This window comes from Megascapheus bottae, chromosome 17 (genome assembly GCF_031878675.1).
Source record: "Megascapheus bottae isolate mThoBot1 chromosome 17, mThoBot2.hap1, whole genome shotgun sequence".
Classification (NCBI taxonomy): domain Eukaryota; kingdom Metazoa; phylum Chordata; class Mammalia; order Rodentia; family Geomyidae; genus Megascapheus; species Megascapheus bottae.
In genome coordinates this window covers 33,168,130-33,189,957 of record NC_143525.1, presented here as the reverse complement: position 1 = coordinate 33,189,957, position 21,828 = coordinate 33,168,130, and the positions used below count along the sequence as shown (strand labels likewise).

The following is a 21,828-nucleotide window of genomic DNA, read 5'->3' as shown; positions in this document are numbered from 1 at the left end:
CCATTTCTATCCTTGGGACCACCTAATCTAGACTTCAGGGGTGTGCTCCGTCTAAGGTGGGCTGCCAGCCCATCCTGGGCCTGCCGCCACTCTGGGAGAGAGAACAGGGTAGGTAAGAAGGAAACGTCAGCAAGAGAGGCATCTGTTTCAGCCACCCCCAAGCCTAGCCCAAGTCTCCAAATGCTCTCTCCCTTTAGAAAGCTCTAGAAGCTCTGCTGGGAATAGCTGAAGCCCAGGCTGCACCCTCCCAGCTCCTAGGCAGGTGAGCTCTCCTTCTCCAGCCTTGATGAGGTCCTTTAATTAGATTCCAACTCGTTTACTAACTAAGTGGCCTTCGGTGGGTTTTAAATCTGCACAAATTGGTTTGTGTTTTTCTGCCTCCGTGAAGCTGTGACTGGCAGTGCCCTGCACCTTCCCTGCCTCCCTCCATGGCTCCAGTGCTCCTGGCTGCCTCCAGGGCTCTGTCATCTCCTGTGTCCTAAGTCCCCAATGCCCTAGCTCCTGGGGCTAGGAAGCAGGGGTCCTGGGCCTTGGTATGAAAACCCACAGGGACATAGGTCGCAGATTCACCAGTGCCCCACTACCTCTGGAGTAGGGAGTCCATATGGTGACTCAGGCTGTCAGCTCCCTGGCTGTGCCAGGAGGAGAGGCCTCCAGGTTCTGCAAACTTCTGGGGAAGGGGAAGGGACCTCAGGTGTGTCTTCTAGCAAGGATCCCCCAATGCCCTCTGACCTTGCCCACCTTCCCTTTACCACTGTCAGAGCCTGGGTATTGGGTAGGATCCACCTGCGTGGGGATGGGCTCGCCCTGGCCTCTTCTTTCTTCTCCATCTTCCCAATCATAGACCACAGCCAGAGAGAGGGGTCTTGACCTTCCTTGGGTACCCAATGATGATAGCTCATTTGGCCTTGCCTTGTCTCCTTAGCATCTCTGTCTCATGCCACCAGGAAGTCACCATTATTGTCTAATCTCCCTTAGGCTGTCAGTGTCTTTTCCTCCCAGACCTCCCCTCTGATGGCATCCCCTGCCTCTTTCTCCCCATTCTTGCTGCCAACTCAGACAAGCTGAGGTGGCTTGAACATTTTTGGGGGGGTTAGGGGGAGATAGTTGGGTTGGAAAAGTATGGGGGAATCCCAGGGGGTGCAGGTTTTGGGGACCCAGACTAGGGACTGAGAACCCCTTCTAAATCCTCAGTCCAGTTGCCAGCTCCCCTCAATCAGCTCTATCCTTTAGCCTCCCCCCCTCTCCAAGGCTTTTGTTAGAGTGACAGGGAGACTCAACAGGGTGCTGGGCCTTAGCAATTTGGGGGGATATTATACAGGAATGTTTACAGAAAGGCAATTGCCCGGAAAATGACTTTGGTTGCTGTGGTATGGGGCGGAAAAGCTGGTTCTAGAAAACAGACACAGATGATCTTCTGCTCCAAGGACTCACAGATAGCAAGGTGAGGGGCCTGGGCACAGGCCAGGCACCCAGAGGCAGAAACCGAGGCCTTCACTGGGTGGGTGCCGAGCTTGACTAAGAGCTAGTCCTGTGTAGCCTTTGGCCTTTGACCTCCAGCTTCCATGTTCAGCTTGCTTCCTGACCTGGTAGCAGGAAGGAGTTGTCAGGCACAATTGGTGGTGGCAGCGCCTCAGGGCTCCTCCTGGGTGACTCGGGCTCCTCTTGCTTCAGCTGTGGAAGGGGATGGAGGAGCCTCATGCTGTGTGTATGCATGTGCATGTGCATGTGCACGGACATGACACTGTGGAGTGTGAGGCCTTGTCCCCTTTTTAGCTACCTCCATGCACTCCTCACTCTGCCTAACGCCGGGTGCTCTGTGGATTCTCAAGTTGGTATCACTCTGAGAGCTTTCTGTCTTCCCTTCCTGCAATGGCTGCATCTCAGTCCCTACCTCTGCCCAGACAGGGGACAAGGGACACACTTGTGACAGACAGAGCCCTTGCTTGGCTTCTGATGTCCAGAGAGATGGAGACAGGGTTTTGAGCTTCGGGGTCCAGAGACTGCCTGCCAGCACCGTTCCTTCCCCAAAGTCCTTTCCTCTTTTCTGTAGCTGTGGCTCCTCTCCCTCTACTTTCTCTGTTTTGTCTCTCTCCTGCCTTCTCCCTCCTGCTCCCCTCTCCCCATTCTCTTCTCTGAAGATGATGTCATATACAAACATTGCCTGACTCTAGCTAGAGGACAGCAGAGTAGAGAGTGACATCTGGGGTAAAGATGCCAGGTGGGGAGAGCATGAGTGCTTATGACATGGTGTCACTAAGATGTTGGGATCTTGATTCTCATAATGAGCTTACAGTGATCTCATGTAAAAGAATGCGGTGGAGGATAAAAATAAGTCAGGCCCATAAATATACGTATAATTTGGAATCCGTGGAACAAATAACAATGTCGCTGTCTTCCCAAGCACCTGCACCTTTATCTGCTACTTTCCACTGGGGGGCACCCATTGCTTCCCACCTACCCCCACCTCAGCTGCTTTTACCTCCGTCGCCCAGGCTCAGTTTAGGATGACTGAGGGGCAGCCCCTGCCCTTCCCCACATTCAGATGCTCCAGTTTGTGAACGCCTGGTGACCAGGCATTATGCCCTCTGATCTTAGAGCTAGGTATGGTAACAAACAACTATAATCCCTGTCCTTGGGAGGTTGAGGCAGGAGGATTGGAGGTTCAAGGGTAGCCTGGGCTACATAGGAAGATCCTATATCAATCAATCAATCAATCACTGCAACATTAAACAAACAAAGCAAAAGTTTTTTAAAAAGACATGATAGTTGGCCTTGTATACTCCTTGGAGAGAAGGGAGACCCTATCACCCCTCCCTTATTTCTCTGGCTCTTAATCCCCACATTCCTGTCCCAGTATGCCCAGTTCTGCTCCCCCCCCACACCCCGAGTTCCCTGCTCCTGCCTCTCTACCACTGGGCCCTCAAGTTCAATCTCCTTCCCTCATGGAACACAGCCCAGATCCCTTAGCACCTCCTGAACACCGACGGGAAGCATTGATCTGCCCAGTGCCTGAGGCCTGGATCCTGCTGCTTGCTCTATTGGAATCAATCTCCCTGGCTTTTTCCCTGGGTTGCTCAGTTGGAAAAGGGTCAGGACAGCTTGAAGGACTGGTTGTTGGCTAAAATAGACTCTGAGGGAATAGGGAGCTCACCCTGCTGGGGGCCCAACATCCACAGGTCAGGAATGTCTTTCACTGAAAACAATGCACTTTCTCCTCCATTGTCAAAGCTTCTCACTCACCCTGGGGGCAGTGTTTTGGAGGTTAACCCCCCATTTTCCAGATTAGACCTGGGACTCAGTAGGGAAGAGGCTTATAGGTTGACCGAATGAATACCAAATCCTGAAAGGAAAGGCTGGCCTAGGCTCCCTGCAAGGAGGTACTGACTAAACTGCTGTCCCTGGCTGTGTGTCTCCCTCCCTGTTCTGACATCAGATATCCTCAGGCTCCAGAGCGATCCTCAGACCCAGGCTGTCCTAAGGACAACAGGACTGTTCCAACCAGAAACCTCTGCTAGGTATCCTAGCTCTACTTCCAGCAGTCTTTGCAGAGACAAGTTCAATGTGTAATCACAAGGGAGCCAGGGTGACCCAGGCTTCAGCCTTCTTGAGCCTCAGCTTCCCTCCTTTGTTTAATAAAGCCCAACATCTAAAAGGTTCTTAAACTGTAAAGCTTCTCAAATCTGCCTTTCTGAGACAGCTGCTTGTCTCTGACACCCTAGAGGCACCTCCTGTGTCTTGAGGGAGAAGTCCTGACCCACTAGAGGCATTGAGGGGTTCTTCCTTGCTCCACTCTTTGCCAAAGCCTACTCAACAGACCTCTCCCCCTGCCAGAAGGAAGGAGTCAATGAGACCTGAGTCAAGCGCTTCCATTTTGTTCTCCCCTGGACTGTTATCTACCCCCCCACCCAAGTCTCCCATAGTTACTGCCCACCTCAAACTTGCAAATCATCTCTCCCACCCCCCAGACACACTAAGATCTACAACCCCCTCCCCTCCAGGAAAGAGGACTGGCATGGAGAGAATATAGGGAAGCATGGAGTAGTGATAGGATAAGGAATTCTAGAACCAGAATGGAGGTATCCTGGTCCAACAAAGCCAGGGCTGGACCCAGAGCTAGGTCTAGCAAGGCCTGGGCAGAGAGGGCTCCTGGGATGTAGAGGTTTCCACTTGTTTATCAGTATGCAGTGGAGCTGCAGATTTCTATTCACTGGCCACCCCGGTTGCCACAAGCTATTAAGGATGAGATTGGGCTCTCGGCAAGATGGCCCTAGTATTCCTAGCCTCATTCAGTCCACAGTGGTCTTCCCCATTTCCTCTATGTTAGGGAATTCCATTTGCATCATATTAACTCATTGTTATTATCTTTCTTTCTTTTTTTTTGCCAGTCCTGGGCTTGAGCTCAGGGCCTGAGCACTGTCCTTGGACTTTCTCAAGGCTAGCGCTCTACCACTTGAGCCTCAGCACTACTTCTGGCTTTTTTCTATGTATGTGGTACCAAGGAATCGAACCTAGATCTTCGTGCATGCTAGGTGAGCACTCTACCACTAGGCCAAACTCCTGGCCCCTATTTTTCTTTGTTTTTGTGCTGGTACTGTGGCTTGAATTCAGAGCCTTGTGCTTTTTTTTTTTGGTCAGGGCTTGAATTCTGGGCCAGGGAAAGTTCCTGAGCTCTTCAGCTCAAGACTACCATCCTACCCCTTTAGCCACAGAGCCATTTCCGGTTTTCTAGTAGTTAATTGGAGATAAAGAGTCTCATGGACTTTAGTGCCCAGGCTGGCTCAGATCTCAGCCTCCTGAGTAGCTAGGATTACAGGTGTGAGCCACCACGCTTAGTGAGCCTTGTGCTCTTGCTTAGTATTTTCACTGAAGGCTGGTGCTTTTACCATTTGAGATACTTTCACTGATTAATTTTTTTTACTGATGGATTTGTCTGGGCTGGCTTTGAACCATGATCCTCAGATATCTATCTAGGATGACAGACATAAGCCACCCTGTCCAGTTGCAGGTTTTTTGTTTGTTTATTTGTTTGTTTTTGTTAATTCAACTCACTTTGAACTTAAAAACATTTGAGGGGAGACCTTATCTCACTGCCATCCCTAAGAACAATGAAGCCAGTGGTTTGACTTCTCATTGGGATTTGATCTAACCCTTATGAAAACACAGGTATGAATTGAAATTAAACACAATGGCTCTCTCAAAGTCAGCTCTGTATGTGGATCTCACTTTGGGGATGGTGACTAGGGAGAGAGCAGAGAACGGTGACTAGGGGAGAGAGAAGAATACTTGGGAAGAGAGGAGCAACTCCAGATTAGCAGATGTGATGGGGAGACCAGGAGCAGGTAAACAAGCAAGCCCACGCAGTGTGGTGCTGTGTGGTGCTGCTGGTCAGAGCCCGCTCCACTCAATAAACAATCGTCAATCGTCGTCTGTCAGAGGAAGCATGGCCATGCAAACCTAATGAGCACGAGGGTCAAAGCAGTTCTGCATCACTTGTGGCTTTGGGCTTGTCACTGGGCTTTGGAACCTCAGCAGCCATTTCTGAAAAGGGGGTTACACTAATACCCATACCACAGGAGAGTTGGGGGCTCTCAGGCCATGGAGGTGATAGAAAGGCTCTGGAGAGTAGTGTCCATGGTATCTACTCTCTATGGTCTTGGTGGAAGGTTCACGATCCTCTGTTCTCCAGATGTCAGATGTGCCTGCTCCAGCCTCAGCCCAGGGTACATGTGTGTGTGTGTGTGTGTGCTCGCGCGCGTGTGTGTGTGTGTGAGCGTGTGCGCGTGCGCGCGTGCGCGCACGTGCATGCACATGTGTGTCTGTCCTTGGAACCAAGCTGGCTCTTCTTTTCATCTGTGGTTGGGCAAGGGGTGATGACTATGACCTGATAGCAGGCCTGGCAAACCATGGCTTGTGGAGGAAAGAAGGTGCTGAGAACCCACTCTTCAAGGACCCCCTGGTGTCAGGTGGTAGAGGATATGCCTGGTTGGCAGAGCCTGATGCTCCAGTTCTAGGAGTTATTTGGGGTGTGCCACTCAGGTTGATGATGGTGGGGGAGACCCCAGCAGATTGTTTATTCCAGTGGGAGTGACAATTCTGAGAGAGAGCAAAGGCAAATCTATGCATCATGCCTAGAGATATGGTTAAGGTGGGCCCCCAGCCAGGCCTCCAGCCCCCAAGGGGTGAGGATTGGCTAGAGGGTGGAGAACAGCAGGGCTAGGCCTGGGAAAGCCTGGAGGGAGGGAAGTGGCTGGTTGGTATTTGGGTATTTCTGAAGGGGTTCAGAGCTTTGTATGGAGACCTCAACCCCCGGCCTTTTTAATTTTTCCTCATTTCGCACTGTCCTTTGTCCTCTGTGAGTCTCTTATGGGCCTGGAACCTGCCTGTGTTGGGAAGAAGAAGGGGAGGGGAGATGGGAGGGGCAGGGCTCAAGCTGTTCTGTCTGCTTTCTTCTGTAAGTTTGTCTTTAACCCATCTCTCACTGTTCTTTCTGTGACCAACCTCTCTTGTCCATCTGTCTGTCTGGGGAGAAGAGAGAGCTGTCCCTTGTCCTAGACCCTGGTCCTCCATCCCCTTGAGAAGTTCCCCAGAGGACTCTGGCCTCATTCCCTCCTGCCTCCTGATTCCTTTCCATGACCGCCTCAGTCTAAGGCTCCATGCACTGGACAGGCCAGTCTGAGGGAGGAGGCGAAGGCCACATTAGAGAATGTTCTGGAGAGGTGTCCGGGATGCCTTCCTGCGCCCTTTATTTACGCACCCCTTTCCCTGCTCTGAAGGACAGCACACCCGCAGTGACAGGCCCCAGACCCCCGGAGGAGGAGCAGGCTGCTTCCTGGCTTTGCTCCCCAGCCCTCCCCGGGGGGGCCCCAGGCGCACTTTCCACCTGGCAGCCCGGTTTAGGGTGACACCCCAGAAACCTCTGTGCTCCTTCAGGATCCCGGGTGGAGGCTGGGCCGCGCCAGGCCGGACGCGCCATGACCCACCGCGCCCCTCTCCCCTCTCGCAGATCCCGAGCGGAGCAGCCCCCCCATGCTGTCTGCGGACGATGCCGAGTACCCGAGGGAGTACCGGACCCTGGGGGGCGGGGGCGGCGGGGGCAGCGGGGGCCGGCGCTTCTCCAACGTGGGGCTGGTGCACACGTCTGAGCGGCGACACACGGTGATCGCTGCCCAGAGCCTGGAGGCGCTCAGCGGGCTCCAGAAGGCGGATGCCGACCGCAAGCGGGATGCCTTCATGGACCACCTGAAGAGCAAGTACCCGCAGCACGCCCTGGCCCTGCGGGGCCAGCAGGACCGCATGCGCGAGCAGGTGAGCGGGGGGGGGGGGGGGGGGGGGGGGGGGGGGGGGCTGGGGAGGCAGGTGGGGCTCAGGTTCCAAGCCTCTTGTGCTCACCTGGAATTTGGAGCACCTGGAGTTGGTCCCAGGCTGCTTGGGTACAAGTGCAGGAAGGTGTGTCTGTCCTAGAGGAGCCCTTGGCAGGGAGGGAAGGGGCAGCTTTGGGGGCCCGACCTGCTGCACCGAGGTTGTACCCAGTGGTGGGGTTGGGGAGCTTGGACCGGAGGCCTCAGGAGCCTGATTCGTTAGGCTGAGTCTGACCTGTTCCTAGTTCTTGCAAGGACAGAGTCCAGAATTGGGGTCTCTTAGAGCTCTTTCCTCTCTGATCTGGCCACCCCTCCTTCTCTATGCCCAGCGCCTTGGCTCTCTGGTGCCATCAGGAAGGTTGTGAGAGGGAGGGGGGCAGACCAGAACCTGTCTCTTCATATGGGTGCTTCCTGTTCGATCTTATCCACATGCTGATGTGCCCTGAATGTACCCCTCTACACAAGCGTGAGCTTCTCAGCTATGACTGCTAGTATTCTCAGCAGTGACCGCTAGTATTCTCAGCTATGACCACTAGTATTCTCAGCTATGACCGCTAGTATTCTCAGCTGTGACCGCTAGTATTCTCAGCTATGACCGCTAGTATTCTCAGCTGTGACTACTAGTATTCTGCCTTCAATCCTGTATCGGGGAAGGGTGGGGTGTGCCTTAATGGTTGCTGGTGTAGTGGCTGCTAGGACTCTGACATTGTCCCCTTTGGGAGACAGAACAAATGAATGGTAGTAAATCCCATCAGCATCTTTTCACTCACATTTTTGGGGTGTCGGATGCTGCTCCCTTTTCCAGGTAGTAGTGGATGTGACTGGGACATTGGTTCTTTTTTTTTTTTTTTTTTTTTCCTGTTCTGGAGCTTGAACTCAGGGCCTGGGCACTGTCCTTGGACACTTTTTGCTCAAGGCTAGCACTGTGCCACTTGAGCCACATCACCACTTCTGACTTTTTCTGTGTATGTGGTTCCAGGGAATTGAACCCAGGGCTTCGTGCATGCTAGGCAAGCACTCTACCACTAGGTCAGACTCCCAGCCATTGGCACATTTCTTGTATCCTGTCCATCCCCCTGATATCATCTCCTGTTCTGTCTGGCTTTTGCCTTTTCCTAGCCCCAGAGTCCTGGGAACATCGTCCAGGGTGGGACTAGGAGGAGTTGAGAGAGGAGAGTATCGCCTTGGTCCTCAGGGACCCCTTCAGGGGGTTCCTTCTGTGTGCTCTGGCTCAGGGGGAGGGTAGGACAGGGGAATTTGTCATCAAATGTCATCCTTTCTTCCCAGCTAAGGACATTTGCCATGAATACTACTAACTGGAGAGAAAGGATGCTTAAATTCTGTTATTAAGAGATGCAGCCCTTTGGGAGGGATTGAGGGGCGGGGACATCAGGTGAAAAGGCCTGCTCAGAAAGCTCCCAGAAGGGAAAGGTACCTACACAAACAAGGCCTAGAAAGACTGTGGGATTTGAACAGGCAGAGGAGGAGAATGTTTAGAAGGGGGTGGAGTCTTCATGAACCCAGACTTGGATGTTGGGAGTGTTACCCTCTGGCTGGTGCAGAACAGCGTGGGAGGGAGACTTGTGGGACCAGTTGACAAAGCAGGGCTGGAAGGTAGGGTCTGGAGATAGGCGAGGGGTCTGTGGTGCTTGGGGAGCTGGAAGCAGGAGGAGGGGAGAAAGAATCTCTAGGGGTTTGGGAGAAGAGGCTAAGCTTTAGGCAGCAATGATTGGGGAAAATATGGGGATGGGGACAGGGAGATGTCAGTGCCTTGGAGAAAAACAGAAGGGAAAGGATGCATATGGGAAGGCAAAGCAGAATGTAAGGAGTGGGTGGGGCTAGACACCAGATGTGCAGTGCTAGACTCCAGAGGGACCACTGCTGGGAGACCTGAGCATAGTTGAGGCAGATATGGACATGGGATGTGAGATCTGAGACTAAGCACCATCTAGGTCTAATGGAGTCTAAGAAGAGAAGGAAGCCTGTGATGATTAGGGAGCAGGAGAAAGGCCCCTGAAGGAGGAGCTGGCAGGAGAGTGATCTGGACTTCAGAAGTTGAAATGATGGGTCATTGGGCCTGGTAAGGAGCTGTGGGTCCAGTTGGTGCCGAGTGCTCATGTTGGGGTATAGTGAAGTAGAGGGTAATTTTCAGAGGGTAGACAGACTGGAGTGGTGAGGAACTGGAGCTGTCCAGGGAGGGGTAGCTGGAAAAAGCCGAAAATAGGTAGCAGCTTCAAAAGGTGGTAGGCTTGGAAGGGAAGATGTTTCCAGCCTCAAAGGCTGCTGGCATAAGGAGTTTGGCTGGTAAACATTCAGTAAGTACTCTGCAAATACTCAGGGAATGAACACAAGCACAACCCCATCACACGTTCATTCCTTTCCTCTGTCGTGAATCCATTCACTCCCTCAGAGGGTGAGTAGCAGACACCCACCAGGGCCTATTCAGTTGCCATGAAGTAACTGGTGCCAGAGCATGGCACTGGCTTGCCAAGTACTTGAGTGAGGAAAGGAGCAACGGAGAGGCAGGACAGAAGGCCACAGGGAACAAGCAAATTCTGGGGAAATCAGAGCAGATGGCCTTGGAGTAGAAGGAAGACACATCCACCAAGATGACATGGAAGAAGGATACGCTGTCTATACAGATAACTGGGGTGAGCCTGTCTTGCTCAGTGGTCCCCGTGTCTGTGAGGGTGAAGGGGACATACATAATGAGGAGTGAGAAGGCCCTTACCAGGGAGGAGCTGGTGATCAGGATGTCAGGGTCTTATATAGGGAAGACTCTACCCTGCCAGAGAGGAAGGACAGACACCCAGAAATGACCCAGGCTCTGGAGACCCAGCTCGTATGAGAGACCCATTGTCCCTCTATTGTGCCAAGGCTCAGGAATGCCCCTGCCTATCCTATCCCAGCCCCCCAGCGGCTCCTGCCCGCTCCCCCTAATGGGGTGTCCCTGGCTTCACACACACAGGTTGGTGGCTGGACCGTGGACCCTGTGTGCCTCCTCAGCTCCCTCTGCTCCCACCTCCATGGCGACTCCGCCCCCTCCGGGGCTGGCCAGCCGGCCCAGGTGAGTCACCCACCTCCACCCCGACCCCAAATCCATGCTGGAGCTTGGCTTTGGGAAGGCTTTTTTTTTTGGAAGGGGGACACTGAGAATTATTTTGCATCCCTTTCCTTTTATGTAGGAACCCCTATTTTCAGGAGACTTCCTATGCCCTCTACTCACATCCCCACCCCCTATTGTCTAATTGCTTACCTATGGCTACTTCCCCAAACCTAGTTGGTTTGAAGGAACAGACTTTTTGAGGGACAATTCCCTGGTTTAAAACATTTGCATATATACAAGAATCTCCTTTAAACAGGGGAACTTCTGTCTTGCTCCATGGCTTTTCGGGAGCTTCTTATTCTTTACTCTGCCCCTCCCCCCACACTGAGATCATCTTATCCCTCCCCACCCCCCATTCACATCCTACTCTTCCATTTCTGAACACACTCAACCTTCCCCTGTCTTCTGACCAGGAAGTGCTACATGATGTCTTTCTCCCTCTCTTCTTGCTATGTCAAGGTTTAATCTCCATTTAAAAAAAATTGGGGTATATAGCCTTTGGTTCTGAGTTGATTACCCAGTTCCTCACCAAACCTCAGTGTGCCTGATGGAAAGATAGATGTCAGCAGAGACAGTGGCATGCTTAGACAAGATGTAGGAGCTGAGTTTCTCAGGGTATTTATTGTCCAATCAGGGAGATGGGACCAGGGAGTGAGAGTTGCAATGGGAGAGGACAACCTGGGAAGGTCTCAGCTAGGGGAGGTTGATCTTGTACATGTGTGGGGAAGAGTGGGAGCAGCAAATCCAGTGTATGCTGTCCAGATCCTCATGCACCCAAGGGTGGCAAGGTTTGACTTTTTCAAGGACAAGTAAATGAATGGTCGTTGTGGCCACTCAGGAAATGACAAGCCTCTACAGTGCAGGCGTTTTGAATTGGGCATAACTCAACTCTAGTAATCTACTGACACATTTAGCATGACTTACAGGGCACAGAGCCCACTACAGCCCCAACTTGGCCCAACTCTGGAATAAGGATGTGTCTTTTCCCAAGACTGGAGGACAAGTGCAACACACTTGTCTTGAGTGAGAGCAAGTGTGCTGTGGAGACCAAAGTGGTTGGGACTAGGCTGTCAATGAGGCAGAAAACAGGGTGCAGTGTGTGAAGGTGTTTGGGGTTCCCCAGAGGAACAACCAAGGGAGGGGAAGGGTTGGGGTGACTGATGTGAGTGAGGCTGGACTCTGTGGTCTCAGTTATGGTCTGTCCACAGCTGTCTTCTGTTCTAATGGGGAGAGGAAACTTCGCTCAGGCTGTGTGCAGGATCTTGGTATTAACTTGATACTTGGAGCTTAACCCCCTCTTTGTCTCCGAGGATAACGCCGAGGTTTCTTTCTGTAAAGTCGGAGACATTTAGCAAGGGGCCACAGTCCCCCAGCAAGGCAAGATCAGAGCCATCCAGAAAACTTAAGCAGTCTCCGCCTTCCAGACTCAGCTGGGAATTCAGTCAGGGAAGAATGAAAAGGGCAAAGGTGCAGGGCCGAGACCCTGGCGAGGGGGGGTGGGTCGTGGGCTCTGAAGGTGCAGGCGGTGGATCCACCCGTGTGGGTGGAGGCAGTGAGGAGGACCCTGGGAAGAGATCCGGTGGTTCCAGCAAGCCACAGCCCCTCCCCCTGCCTTCCTCTGGGCTGTCTAACCTCCCTCCCTCCTGCTGCAACCCGAGTCCGGGCGGCGGGCCGGCGTATCGGGTGACCGCGGCGACGCAGCCACCAGCCTCGGCCGCCGCTCGGCGGGGCTGCGCCGGCGGGGCCGCGCCGGGGAGGGGGCCGGGGAGGGCGATGTGCACGGCGGCGGCGGGCGCGCCGCGCAGCGCCAGGTGGAGTCGTGGTTACCGGGGCGACCGGGGCCCGGGCCGGCTCGGTGGCGGTGGCGGCGGCCGCGGCGGCTCTCGCATTGCAGCAAAGGGCATCGGCGGTGGCGAAGGCTGCCGGGGAGGGGAGAGCCCGGGCGGTGGGCGTAGGGGGCCGCTCTCCCTTCCCCCGCCCGACGGGGGATCGGGGCTGGGGGCCCCGCGCTTACACCTGTAGCCGCAGGTAAGGTTGGGGGTGGGGTGGGGTGGGGAAGCAGCTCTGGGAGCCGGGTCTGCGCGGGGCGGGGACACGGACTTGGGGTTCGGCTTCGGAGCACCGAGGGGCGGTTCAGGGTTGGAGGGCGGGGGGCTGCGCCGTCATTGCGGGTCTCCCCGCAACGCCCCCCTCCCTTTCCCCCACCACATCAGGTGCTTTCCATGGGGGCCAGCCCCCACCCCCAAAATGCGGCATGCCCCTCCCCCCGTCGTAGCCCCCCCCCCCCGGCCTCAGAGAGTCATGACCTTCCCGGGGTGCACCCTCGCCCCCGCGCCGCTCCTGCAGCAAGCGCACCCCCTCTGCGCGCCGCGCCGGCGGGCGCGAACCGGGGTCGGCCTGGCGCGGGGGGCGGGGGGGCGAGGGAGGGAGGGTCGCGCGTGCGCGCGGGGCGGGGGCGCTGCGAACCCCCAAGCTTAGGGACGCCCGTTTTGGAGGGCTCGCGTTCACCGGAGCTGAGAGGTGGGTGTGTGCGCCCAGCTGGCGGAGTCGCATTAAGGAGCTGGGGGTGCGGACCCAATGGCTGTCTTTTTTTCCCTGGAGGGCGGGTGGTCGTGGGGCTCGGGGTCAAGGAGGGGTCACGCACTCACCTACCCCACGGAGGATGGTGGCCCTAGGGAGGTGCGGGGAGGACCCCCCCATTGGGCTAAGCTCACTGAAGGGGCTCGGTCCCGCCCCTCCCACTGCCTGGAGTGCAGGACTCGGCCCAGCTGTAGCAGGGGGAGGGACTGAAGCCCCAGGCCAGTGGCTGGGGAGGGGGAGAGGGTTGGGGCCCCTGCTCTTCAGGGAGTTAGTTCGCTTTCCCGGGTGGCTGCAGAAGTCCCCTCCCCCACGGATGACATCCCCATTCCGAGGCATGGCTGGCTTCCATATTCCCCTCCTCGTACCCTGTCAGTTCGCTCCAGCTCCTGTAAGACTCTTCTTTGCAGCTTTGCTCCAGGCATGGCCTTTACAGCCCTTTTCTTTTTTTACCTTCTCCCGTAGTTCTGGGAAGGCCAGACCCTTCCCCAGTGTAGGAGAAGGCATAGCTTGGCCTTGGTGTTACAGTTTTTGTGTTGTTGGTTTTGTTTCCCCCCCTCTTCCCCCTGGGGTGGTGAGCAAAAGGACCCCAGAGGCCCTCCTGCCCTCTGCCTTCCCTCCAGGGGCTTGTGCAGGGAGATTCCCAGGGAATGAGCCCAGAAGACTTGTGCCAGTAGATGGAGATGGAGGGAAGAGGGCCAGGCTGAGTATTCAGAACCACCCCTCCCCTGTGGGCTGATCTTATTTTGTTGGCATTTATTTCTTACCATCCATTTGTTCAGGGCCTGCAATATACCAGACTCTGTGTTGAGTACAGCAGGAGGAAGAGATAACCCAGAAAGGGGGGACTGGAACTTGGGTGAAGAATGACTGGGAGTGTCCCCTTGGAGAAGAGGGGAGAGGCCTCTGATCTCAGTCACCCAGGTTTGTCCCAAGGGTTGACTCCTGGAAAGAGACAAGAGGATGGTTGGTCTCAGAGGCCTCTTCCTTCTCCAAGGATAGTGGTTGCCAGGAAACTGTGCCTCATTTCTGGTGGGTCTGGTTGAAAGAGAATTCTTTTCCCCCGCTTTTTGGACACTGGGCAAAGGAAAGAGGAATTACTTCAAAGGCATTCTGAGGTTCGGAGACGCAAGTCCTGGGATGTCTTAGCATCACTCACTCATCCATCCATCCATCCATCATCCATCCATCCATCCATCCAGTTCACAGAGCACACTCCTCTTCCTTCTGTACCTTATCCTGGTGCTAGGCTGACTTGGAACACTGATGTGACCACAGCCTTTCCCTTGGGCCTATTTGTGACCTGTTCCTCCCAGGTGTCTACCCAGTGGGTGTAGGCAGGCTTAGGACTCCAAGCAAGGTCGTCATGGCCAGGGTTTGCCTCTGTCTCGAGGATCGCAGGGGATCCAGGTGATGGGTACAAGGTACCCTGAGTCCACTGTGCAGGACTGGGGATGGACCACCTGCCTCTTGATTCATGAGGTCACCTCTGTGAAACATCATGTCTTGGGACATAGTGGCTAAGGTGGTCAGAGGCTCCCTGGACAGCTAGTAGGGATTAAGAACTTTTTCTGTGAGGCCATGAGCTCATGTTATGTGTATGTGGTGGGGGGAGGGGAAGGTATCCATGTTTCTATCTGTGTTCAGCGACTTGGGAGTATCTGCCTGTGAGTCTGTGTGACTGAGTCACAGTCCTGGAGATCTTGGTGTGCATTGAGGTGGGGGAGTGGTTTCTGAATGGATGCCTCTGAGTTGCTGTTTGTTTCTAGGTCCGTTTCTCACAGCTTCTCTCTACATGCTGTGTGCCTTGGTGGGTTGGGTGTTCTTGCTCTCAATGTGTTTGTGATGTCCTTTTTGTAAGGATATATCCAAGAGTCCGTGTGTCCATGTGTGGAAAGCTCAGTGTTCCAGGGAGCTGTGCGTGGCCCCTGTGTCCCTTTCCTGAGCCTCAGGTGGTGGTAGGGATGGACGAGGGACAAGGCATACTCTCAGAGCCGTGTACCACTCCAGGTCTGCAGATGCTGGCTCTCATCATAAACCTTCCAGCGTCTTCCGCCCTTTTCTGCAGCCCCTTATGTGTCCACTCCCTTTGTTTCCCCTCCCTTCCAAGGCCACAAGCAACTCAGCCAGGGTCCACCATGGCCTCTCTCCTTGGGCTGAAGTCCTTGGTTAGTGCAGGCAATGGCTGGGGACATGCTTTGTGTCCCCTTCTTCTGCCTGGTGACTGCTTTTCTTCCATCTTTTAAAGTCAGCACTGTGGAGGAAATGCTAGCTGTGGCTTGGGGGCTGGGGAAGTCAACTTCTTTAGTTCACCACCAGCCCAGTGTCAGTGGGGTGCCTCTGCTAAGCCTGTATTTGGTGGTTCTGCAACTTCTTGCCACACAAGCATTCCAGTGGCACAGGCAACCCTAGCTTCATGTCCTTCCTCCTTCAGGGACGTCTCCTAATGTCCCTCTCCTCTGCCAGTGATGCTGAGGCCTAGGGAATCTTGTCTGTTTGTGCCAGGCACCCCAGGGCCAGGCCATCTGCTGCCTCTGTCCCGCTGAGGCTGGCACCGGTCAGCAGGATGCCCTCAGCTTTGCCAAGAACCAGCGTGCCCGCAGGACCGCTCCTTCCTTGTCCCTGGCCATCTGGAAGGGCCTTCTGGTCTCTAGGGAAGGCAGGGCAGCCCTGGGTGACTGTGAATGAGGGGGAGGAATCAGTTCCCTCCCCTCTTAGAACCCTCCTCCATTAGCTTGCCAGCTCCAGGCATTGCACTGTCTCCCAGGCACCTACCTCCTTTTGCTGCTCATTGCTCTCCATCCTTGCCCAGTGCAGGGAGGCCACTGGTATCCACTTTCTCCACAATCCAAACCCCTCCTGGCACACAGGCCTGCTTGCCCTGGGCAAAAACTCAGCCATTCTCTTCCACTCCCTGCCCTCAGGCCCAGTGTTGAGGTCCTGTTCTGATCCTACTCTGCCCCATTAGTGTGTCTCCCACCTAGTTAAATTAGGAACCTTGCATTTTTCTCAGTGTCCTGCCTCAGGGCCTTTGCATCCTCACCGGTCTGCAGACTATACTTCCTCCCTCTTTCTGCTGGCCTGCCCCAGGCTCCTCTCCTATGCTGTCCCTTTCCCTTCCAGTCTCCAGCTACTCCATTTTTAAGACCCAGCTCAAATGCTGTCTTTTCTGGAAAAATTTCCTTGGCATCCTCTAACCAGGTGCCATCTCTCTGGCCTCACAGCCCACATGAATTCTTCCCTTCTTTTAACTGTCTTGTGGGCTCCCTGCACTACAGTCATCTATGCTTTTTTTTCACCCTAGCTGTAGGTTTCCTACAACAGTTACTATAGCTAGAATGTGGCTTGAAAACATCTGGAATGTTCTTTCTTACCTTCCCTCTGCATCTGACATCCAGGAGACTAGGAACCTGTCCATCCTGAGAGCACCAGGATGTTGGGGTCTCAGTAGAGAATGAGACATACTTCCTAGAAAACGACATGGGCATTCCCTCCTTCCTGCTTTCGGGAGTGGGGCGGAGGGCCACGGAACAAGGCTGAGTTCTCCAAGGGTCTCTAACCTGCACCTTACCTCCTCATAACCATCTCTTCTCTTATTTCCATCAGCAGCCAAACTACTGGAGTTTCAAGGTCAGTGTGTGATGCTTCTGCTTCCATGACAATTGCATGTGCTGCCCCTCCCTGCCTCTCCCCTGCACATGCTTTGCACTGGGTGTGCATCTGCACGGGTCCCCTGTGATGTGGGAGGTGGACCCAGGGCTGTTGGCTGTGGCTGCTGCTTTGGGATAGTCTGGGTTCACCTGCCAGAGACTTGTGGATCCAGAATAAGGTCCTGGTGGACACCTGGACTGTAGAAGCTTAGCTCACTAGGGGCCTTTTGGAAGGAGAAAAGCTGAGAGAATGCTGGCTGGGATAGGGACTTAAATCCAGGATTTCATTTCATTTTCGATTTTAGGATCTGTTCCCAGCTAGGCCCTGGTGGCTCATGCCTGTAATCTTAGTTACTCAGGGAGGCTATGGTCTCAGGATCACAGTTCAAAACCAGCCTGGGCAGGAAGGCCTGTCAGACTCTTATCTCCAATTAATCACCAGAAAAACAGAAGTGGTGCCGTGGCTCAAAGTGGTAGAACACTAACCTTGAGCAAAAGAGCTCAGGGACAGCACCTGGACCCTGAGTTCAAGCCCTACAACTAACAACAACAACAAAATTCACTTCCCTGGGCAAAGTCCTGTGACTTCTTTATTTTGCTCTTTGTCATAGGGGAGCTGATTGGTTCCAGGAATGACCATTCCTAGTCTTGCACCCTTAAACCTTTGTCAACATAGAGGGCCAGACTTAGAGTTTGTGCCTAACCTTATCTCCTCCTGAAAAATTTATGTAATTCAGAGCTGGTGAGCTGGACATTCTGTTGACCCCCTGGGGGGGTCCCCTTAGACTCTTTATCTCTCTTTTCTGGTTAGACTGCTTTTTGTTTCCTGGAGTCTTTGGCTCTTAGAGTGCCAGGCCTCATGAGAGGGTGTGCGAGGCCTCCATTAAGACACACCAAGTGTCTTGTTTGCACATGTTCTTCCAGAACCATGCAAGGAGTGCTTGAGTCAGAGCCTCATGGACCCTAGAATCCTCGTGTCAGGCCAGCCTCTGGAGGAGGTGAAAGACAGTGATGTTAAATGCACAGGCCTGCAAGCTGGACAGTTTGATGGGGAATTCCATCTACTGTTAACTAGCTTGGTGATCTAGGGGGCAATTTACATAATTCCCTGGGCCTTGATTTTTCTTCCCTAAAGTGGATCAGTGTCTACATCATAGAATTATTGTAAAGACTGAAAAGATGACAAAATGTATGTCCTGGGCAGTGTCAACTCCTCTACAGCAAGCTTACCAGGACCTAAATACATCAGCTGTCAGGATCATGGATGCTGATCTAACACTTCGACACCAACATCATCTTAGGAATCTGCTTTTAAATAATCCTTAATCACAGGCTTCAGTCCACAGAGACTGATTTCATGAATGTGAAGTCCTGGAAGAGGGTGTTGAAAAGCACCTGGGTGCTTCTGCTCCAGTCCATAGACTATTCTTGGGAAGCTCAGGTCCTGGCAGTGCTCACTGCTGCCCAGGACAACCTCCTTCTTATCCTTGGAAGCTCTGCTTGGGACACTATTTCCTTCTCTTGCTTTCTCCCTATTGGTTGTGAAGTTTTTCTAACTTGTCTTACTTTCTTCTGCCTAGAGATGGAGAGCAGAGAGCAGAGCTCCCAGTCTCTGCCTCTCCTTGGGAGGGCTTTGTGTAGATGCTATGAGGATGGCAGTATGTCTGTGGGGCTTGGATGGAAGCAGGGACAAGCAGTAAAGGGGATGTAGCCCTCTGACCTCCTGGGGCTCCTTCTTCTGCAGCCAACCACCCGCAGAGACTCAGCCCCCTTCATTCTGCCTGTTCCAATTTTCCTGTTGTCTCACTTGTGCTCCTAACCTGGCCTGGTGGCCCCTCCTACTTTTTCTACTTGTGAGCTGCCTCATTCTGTAGTCCATCATCCACCCAGCCTGGCAAATGCTGACCTTTCAGTTGCCTGGCAACCTCATGCCCCTCAGCCCAGCCCTGACTCCCAACAACACTGTTACAGAGATCCCCAACTGTGGCTTCACTGGGGCTGAAGGTGAGAGAGAAAGAAGTGGGGGAGGGAGAGGAGGGAGGTGAAGGCATGGCCTAGTGGCCAGCTTAGAGCTGAGCCATGGGGTGTAAGTTTGGGCAAAGATCCCTCAAATGAGCCCAATTCTTACACTGCCTTGCTTCTTCCCAAGATCCATGCTCATCCACTGGTCAAGATACTGTGCTGGAGGCTGGAAGGCTCTTGCTAACCCTCGAATCTGACCTTCATGCCCCCAAGCCTTCAAGGACAGTTTCGAGACAGCTGGGCATACTGCCCATCTGAGGAAGATGCTTTCTCTTTTGAGAGTTATAATTTAATTGGAACAGTACACTGGGCTAATAGGAAAATGGAGATTAATTAGGGGTTAATCAGGATTTGAGGAAAGAGGGAGCTGAAGAGGAGAATAAATTATGCCTTTCTAGAGATACTTTTACTGTTGTCTTTTTTTAATTATGAAAGTAATATATTCTGATTGTGCAAAATCCACTTAATTTTGTATAGAAAATGTAGAAAATGAAAAAAAGAAAAGGGGAAGCTCTTTCTCATCCTGGATGTAATATAGCCAATGTTAGTGGTTTTTCTGGTATTGTTAAAAGTAATTTATTTTATAGAAAAATACTATTGGGTAGCATGCTCTTTTTTCTGACAGTAAATATATATATATACACATATATATAAAACATGTACATCATCTTACTGTTTAAGATATAATTCAGTTTATGTATAACAACTAGGTATTAGGGGGAGATATTGGGGCCTAAAGGCAGGTGCTGTGGTCTGAGTAACAGCCCCAGGCTTGAGTCAAAAATAGGCTCTTGGAAGTACAGTTGAGACTGTGGTGAGCGACATGGCCTCCTCCCATGAGACAGCAGTCAAGCTGTCCTGTGACACCCTTCCCAACCCTAGCCAGTGGCTACCCTCAGCTAAAGAGCAGGCAGGGTGTTGTCATGCTGGGCAGTGCTGGCTGTGTGAGCAAGCCTGGTCCCTGTGCATGTATTCATGTGTTCACTGTGTGTAGTCTGCAAGCTGTCTGCCTGATGCTGGGGCCCAGCTGGCTGGGGTTTAGGAAAGTTGTTCTAGCCACTCTAACTCAAGGACATTCTCACTACTCAGTTCTGTAAGGACCCTCAACTTCCACCACAGGGACCCTGGGGGCCTTCCATCACTCTGCTTTCTCCCTGGGCCCCAGCTTCCTAGCCCACCCCCAACCCTCTGAACTCTATGAAGAAAAATTTTCGCCGCTCACAAACCCGCCGTTTAATTAATGTCTGGAACTAATGTCCCAATTTGCTCAACGATTCTGCCGTTCACCTCGGTGACAAATTTGTGTTGTTGTTCTTTGCTGGCTTAAAATAGCAGGCATGCCCAGGGCTCCTGCTCAGGTGCTTCTTGTCTGGCTTCCCAGGGTACCTGACTCATTTGCCCATTGCTTTCCTGCTGGGGTGTCCTGGGGAGGCTAAGGCTCCAAGAGGTGGGGAAATTTACCTGCTGCTACCCCATGAGTCTGGAACCCCAGAGATTCTCCTGTGAATGTGTGTATGTGTGATGCTGGCAGGTGGGAGGGGGCTCCCTGAGCCTGGATGGATGGATGTGGTGATGGTGGCTAAGCAAAGCAGAGCTGATGCCATCTCACCCTGCCCTGCCCCTGCAGACCCGCAGCTCACGCCACACTCAGGGAGCCCAGCCAGGGCTGGCAGACCAGGCAGCCAAGCTGTCATACGCTTCGGCTGAGTCGCTGGAGACCATGTCGGAGGCAGAGTTACCCCTGGGTTTCAGCAGAATGAACCGCTTCCGACAGAGCCTGCCCCTCTCCCGCTCTGCCAGCCAGACCAAGCTTCGTTCACCAGGTACTGGCCAACCTGTCCATCTTCCCTCCAGGCCATAAGCTCCACCCTCCACTCTTCTCCCTAGCTCTCCTCTGGCCCTGAATCACTCAATTTCTCCTCCAGCACAGATCTACCTCCCCTACCAGCCCCCTGCTCTCTGGACCTCTGACTGTCTTTTCTCTCTCCTTTTCCTCTATTCCTTTCCTCCCCACTTCTTCCAGCCTTCCATCTTTTCCAAATACCTCTGTTTCTGCGGGGATCCTTTCCCTAAATCTATTTCCCAGGCTCTAGCTGCCTGGGGTTGCGCAGGCGTTGGTTTTTTTTGGGGGGGGGCGGTGACTGCCCGCTGACCCGGCGCCCCGACATGGACAGCGCTTGGGTGCACCTGCACTCGGGGGCGGCGTCCGGCCTGAGACCTTGCCACTGCGGGACCGGGACCAGCGCAGCTCAGGAGGCCCGCCCGGGCTCTCCCCGCGGCGGCGGCGGCGGCGGCGGCGGCGGGCGGCTCTCTCCCGGAGGGCGGCGTGGTGGCGTTGACCGCGGGGGCCGCGTCTCCTTTGCAGGGGTGCTGTTCCTGCAGTTCGGGGAGGAGACGCGGCGCGTGCACATCACGCACGAGGTCAGCAGCCTGGACACGCTGCACGCACTCATCGCGCACATGTTCCCGCAGAAGCTCACCATGGGCATGCTGAAGTCGCCCAACACCGCCATCCTCATCAAAGACGAGGCGCGCAACGTCTTCTACGAGCTGGAGGACGTCCGGTGGGCGTGGCCCCAGGCGGGATGGGTGGGAGACTTCCCCGGACTGCGACTGCGCAGTAGGACCTTAGACACCCTTCCCTGGCGTCTTCCTGACCCTCCTTCGGCCTGCATCCCCCTCCCTGCGAAACCCGCCACCCCTACTGGCCCACCAGGACCCGAGCTGAGCCGGAGGTGGCTCCTGGGGCTGAGGGAGAGGACGGGCGGAGGCTGCTGTGTGCGCCAGCGGCAGGCAGCCCCGCTGGTGAGGGACTTAGAAGGAGTTGGGTGTCCAGGTTCCCTCATCTCTTTCCTGCTCGAGTGCAGGGCGGATGGGCGGCACGGTGACCCTCTGCACCCCTTCCTCCCCCAGAGACATCCAGGACCGCAGTATTATCAAGATCTATAGGAAGGAGCCTCTGTACGCCGCCTTCCCCGGCTCTCACCTCACCAATGGAGACCTCCGGGTATGGCTGGGGGTGCCCAGGGCATCCGGGGAGAGGCCGGGCAGGTGGAGTCCAGACGGGCCAAGCGAGGGCAGTTGTCTGTCACCTGGGACCAGGGCCAACTCT

General features: G+C 54.1%; 1 protein-coding gene across 1 annotated transcript in view; it reads left to right on the top strand.

The window, feature by feature from the left end:
- Window positions 1-21,828, top strand: part of Srcin1 (SRC kinase signaling inhibitor 1) — a 53,098-nt gene that overhangs the window by 4,460 nt on the left and 26,810 nt on the right. The window contains exons 2-7 of the mRNA XM_090350729.1: window positions 7,007-7,308; window positions 10,330-10,428; window positions 16,651-16,674; window positions 20,344-20,539; window positions 21,082-21,280; window positions 21,630-21,723. Of these exons, the coding sequence (XP_090206855.1) occupies window positions 7,030-7,308; window positions 10,330-10,428; window positions 16,651-16,674; window positions 20,344-20,539; window positions 21,082-21,280; window positions 21,630-21,723 (891 nt within the window). The 5' untranslated portion in view covers window positions 7,007-7,029. The remainder of the gene's footprint in view (window positions 1-7,006; window positions 7,309-10,329; window positions 10,429-16,650; window positions 16,675-20,343; window positions 20,540-21,081; window positions 21,281-21,629; window positions 21,724-21,828) is intronic.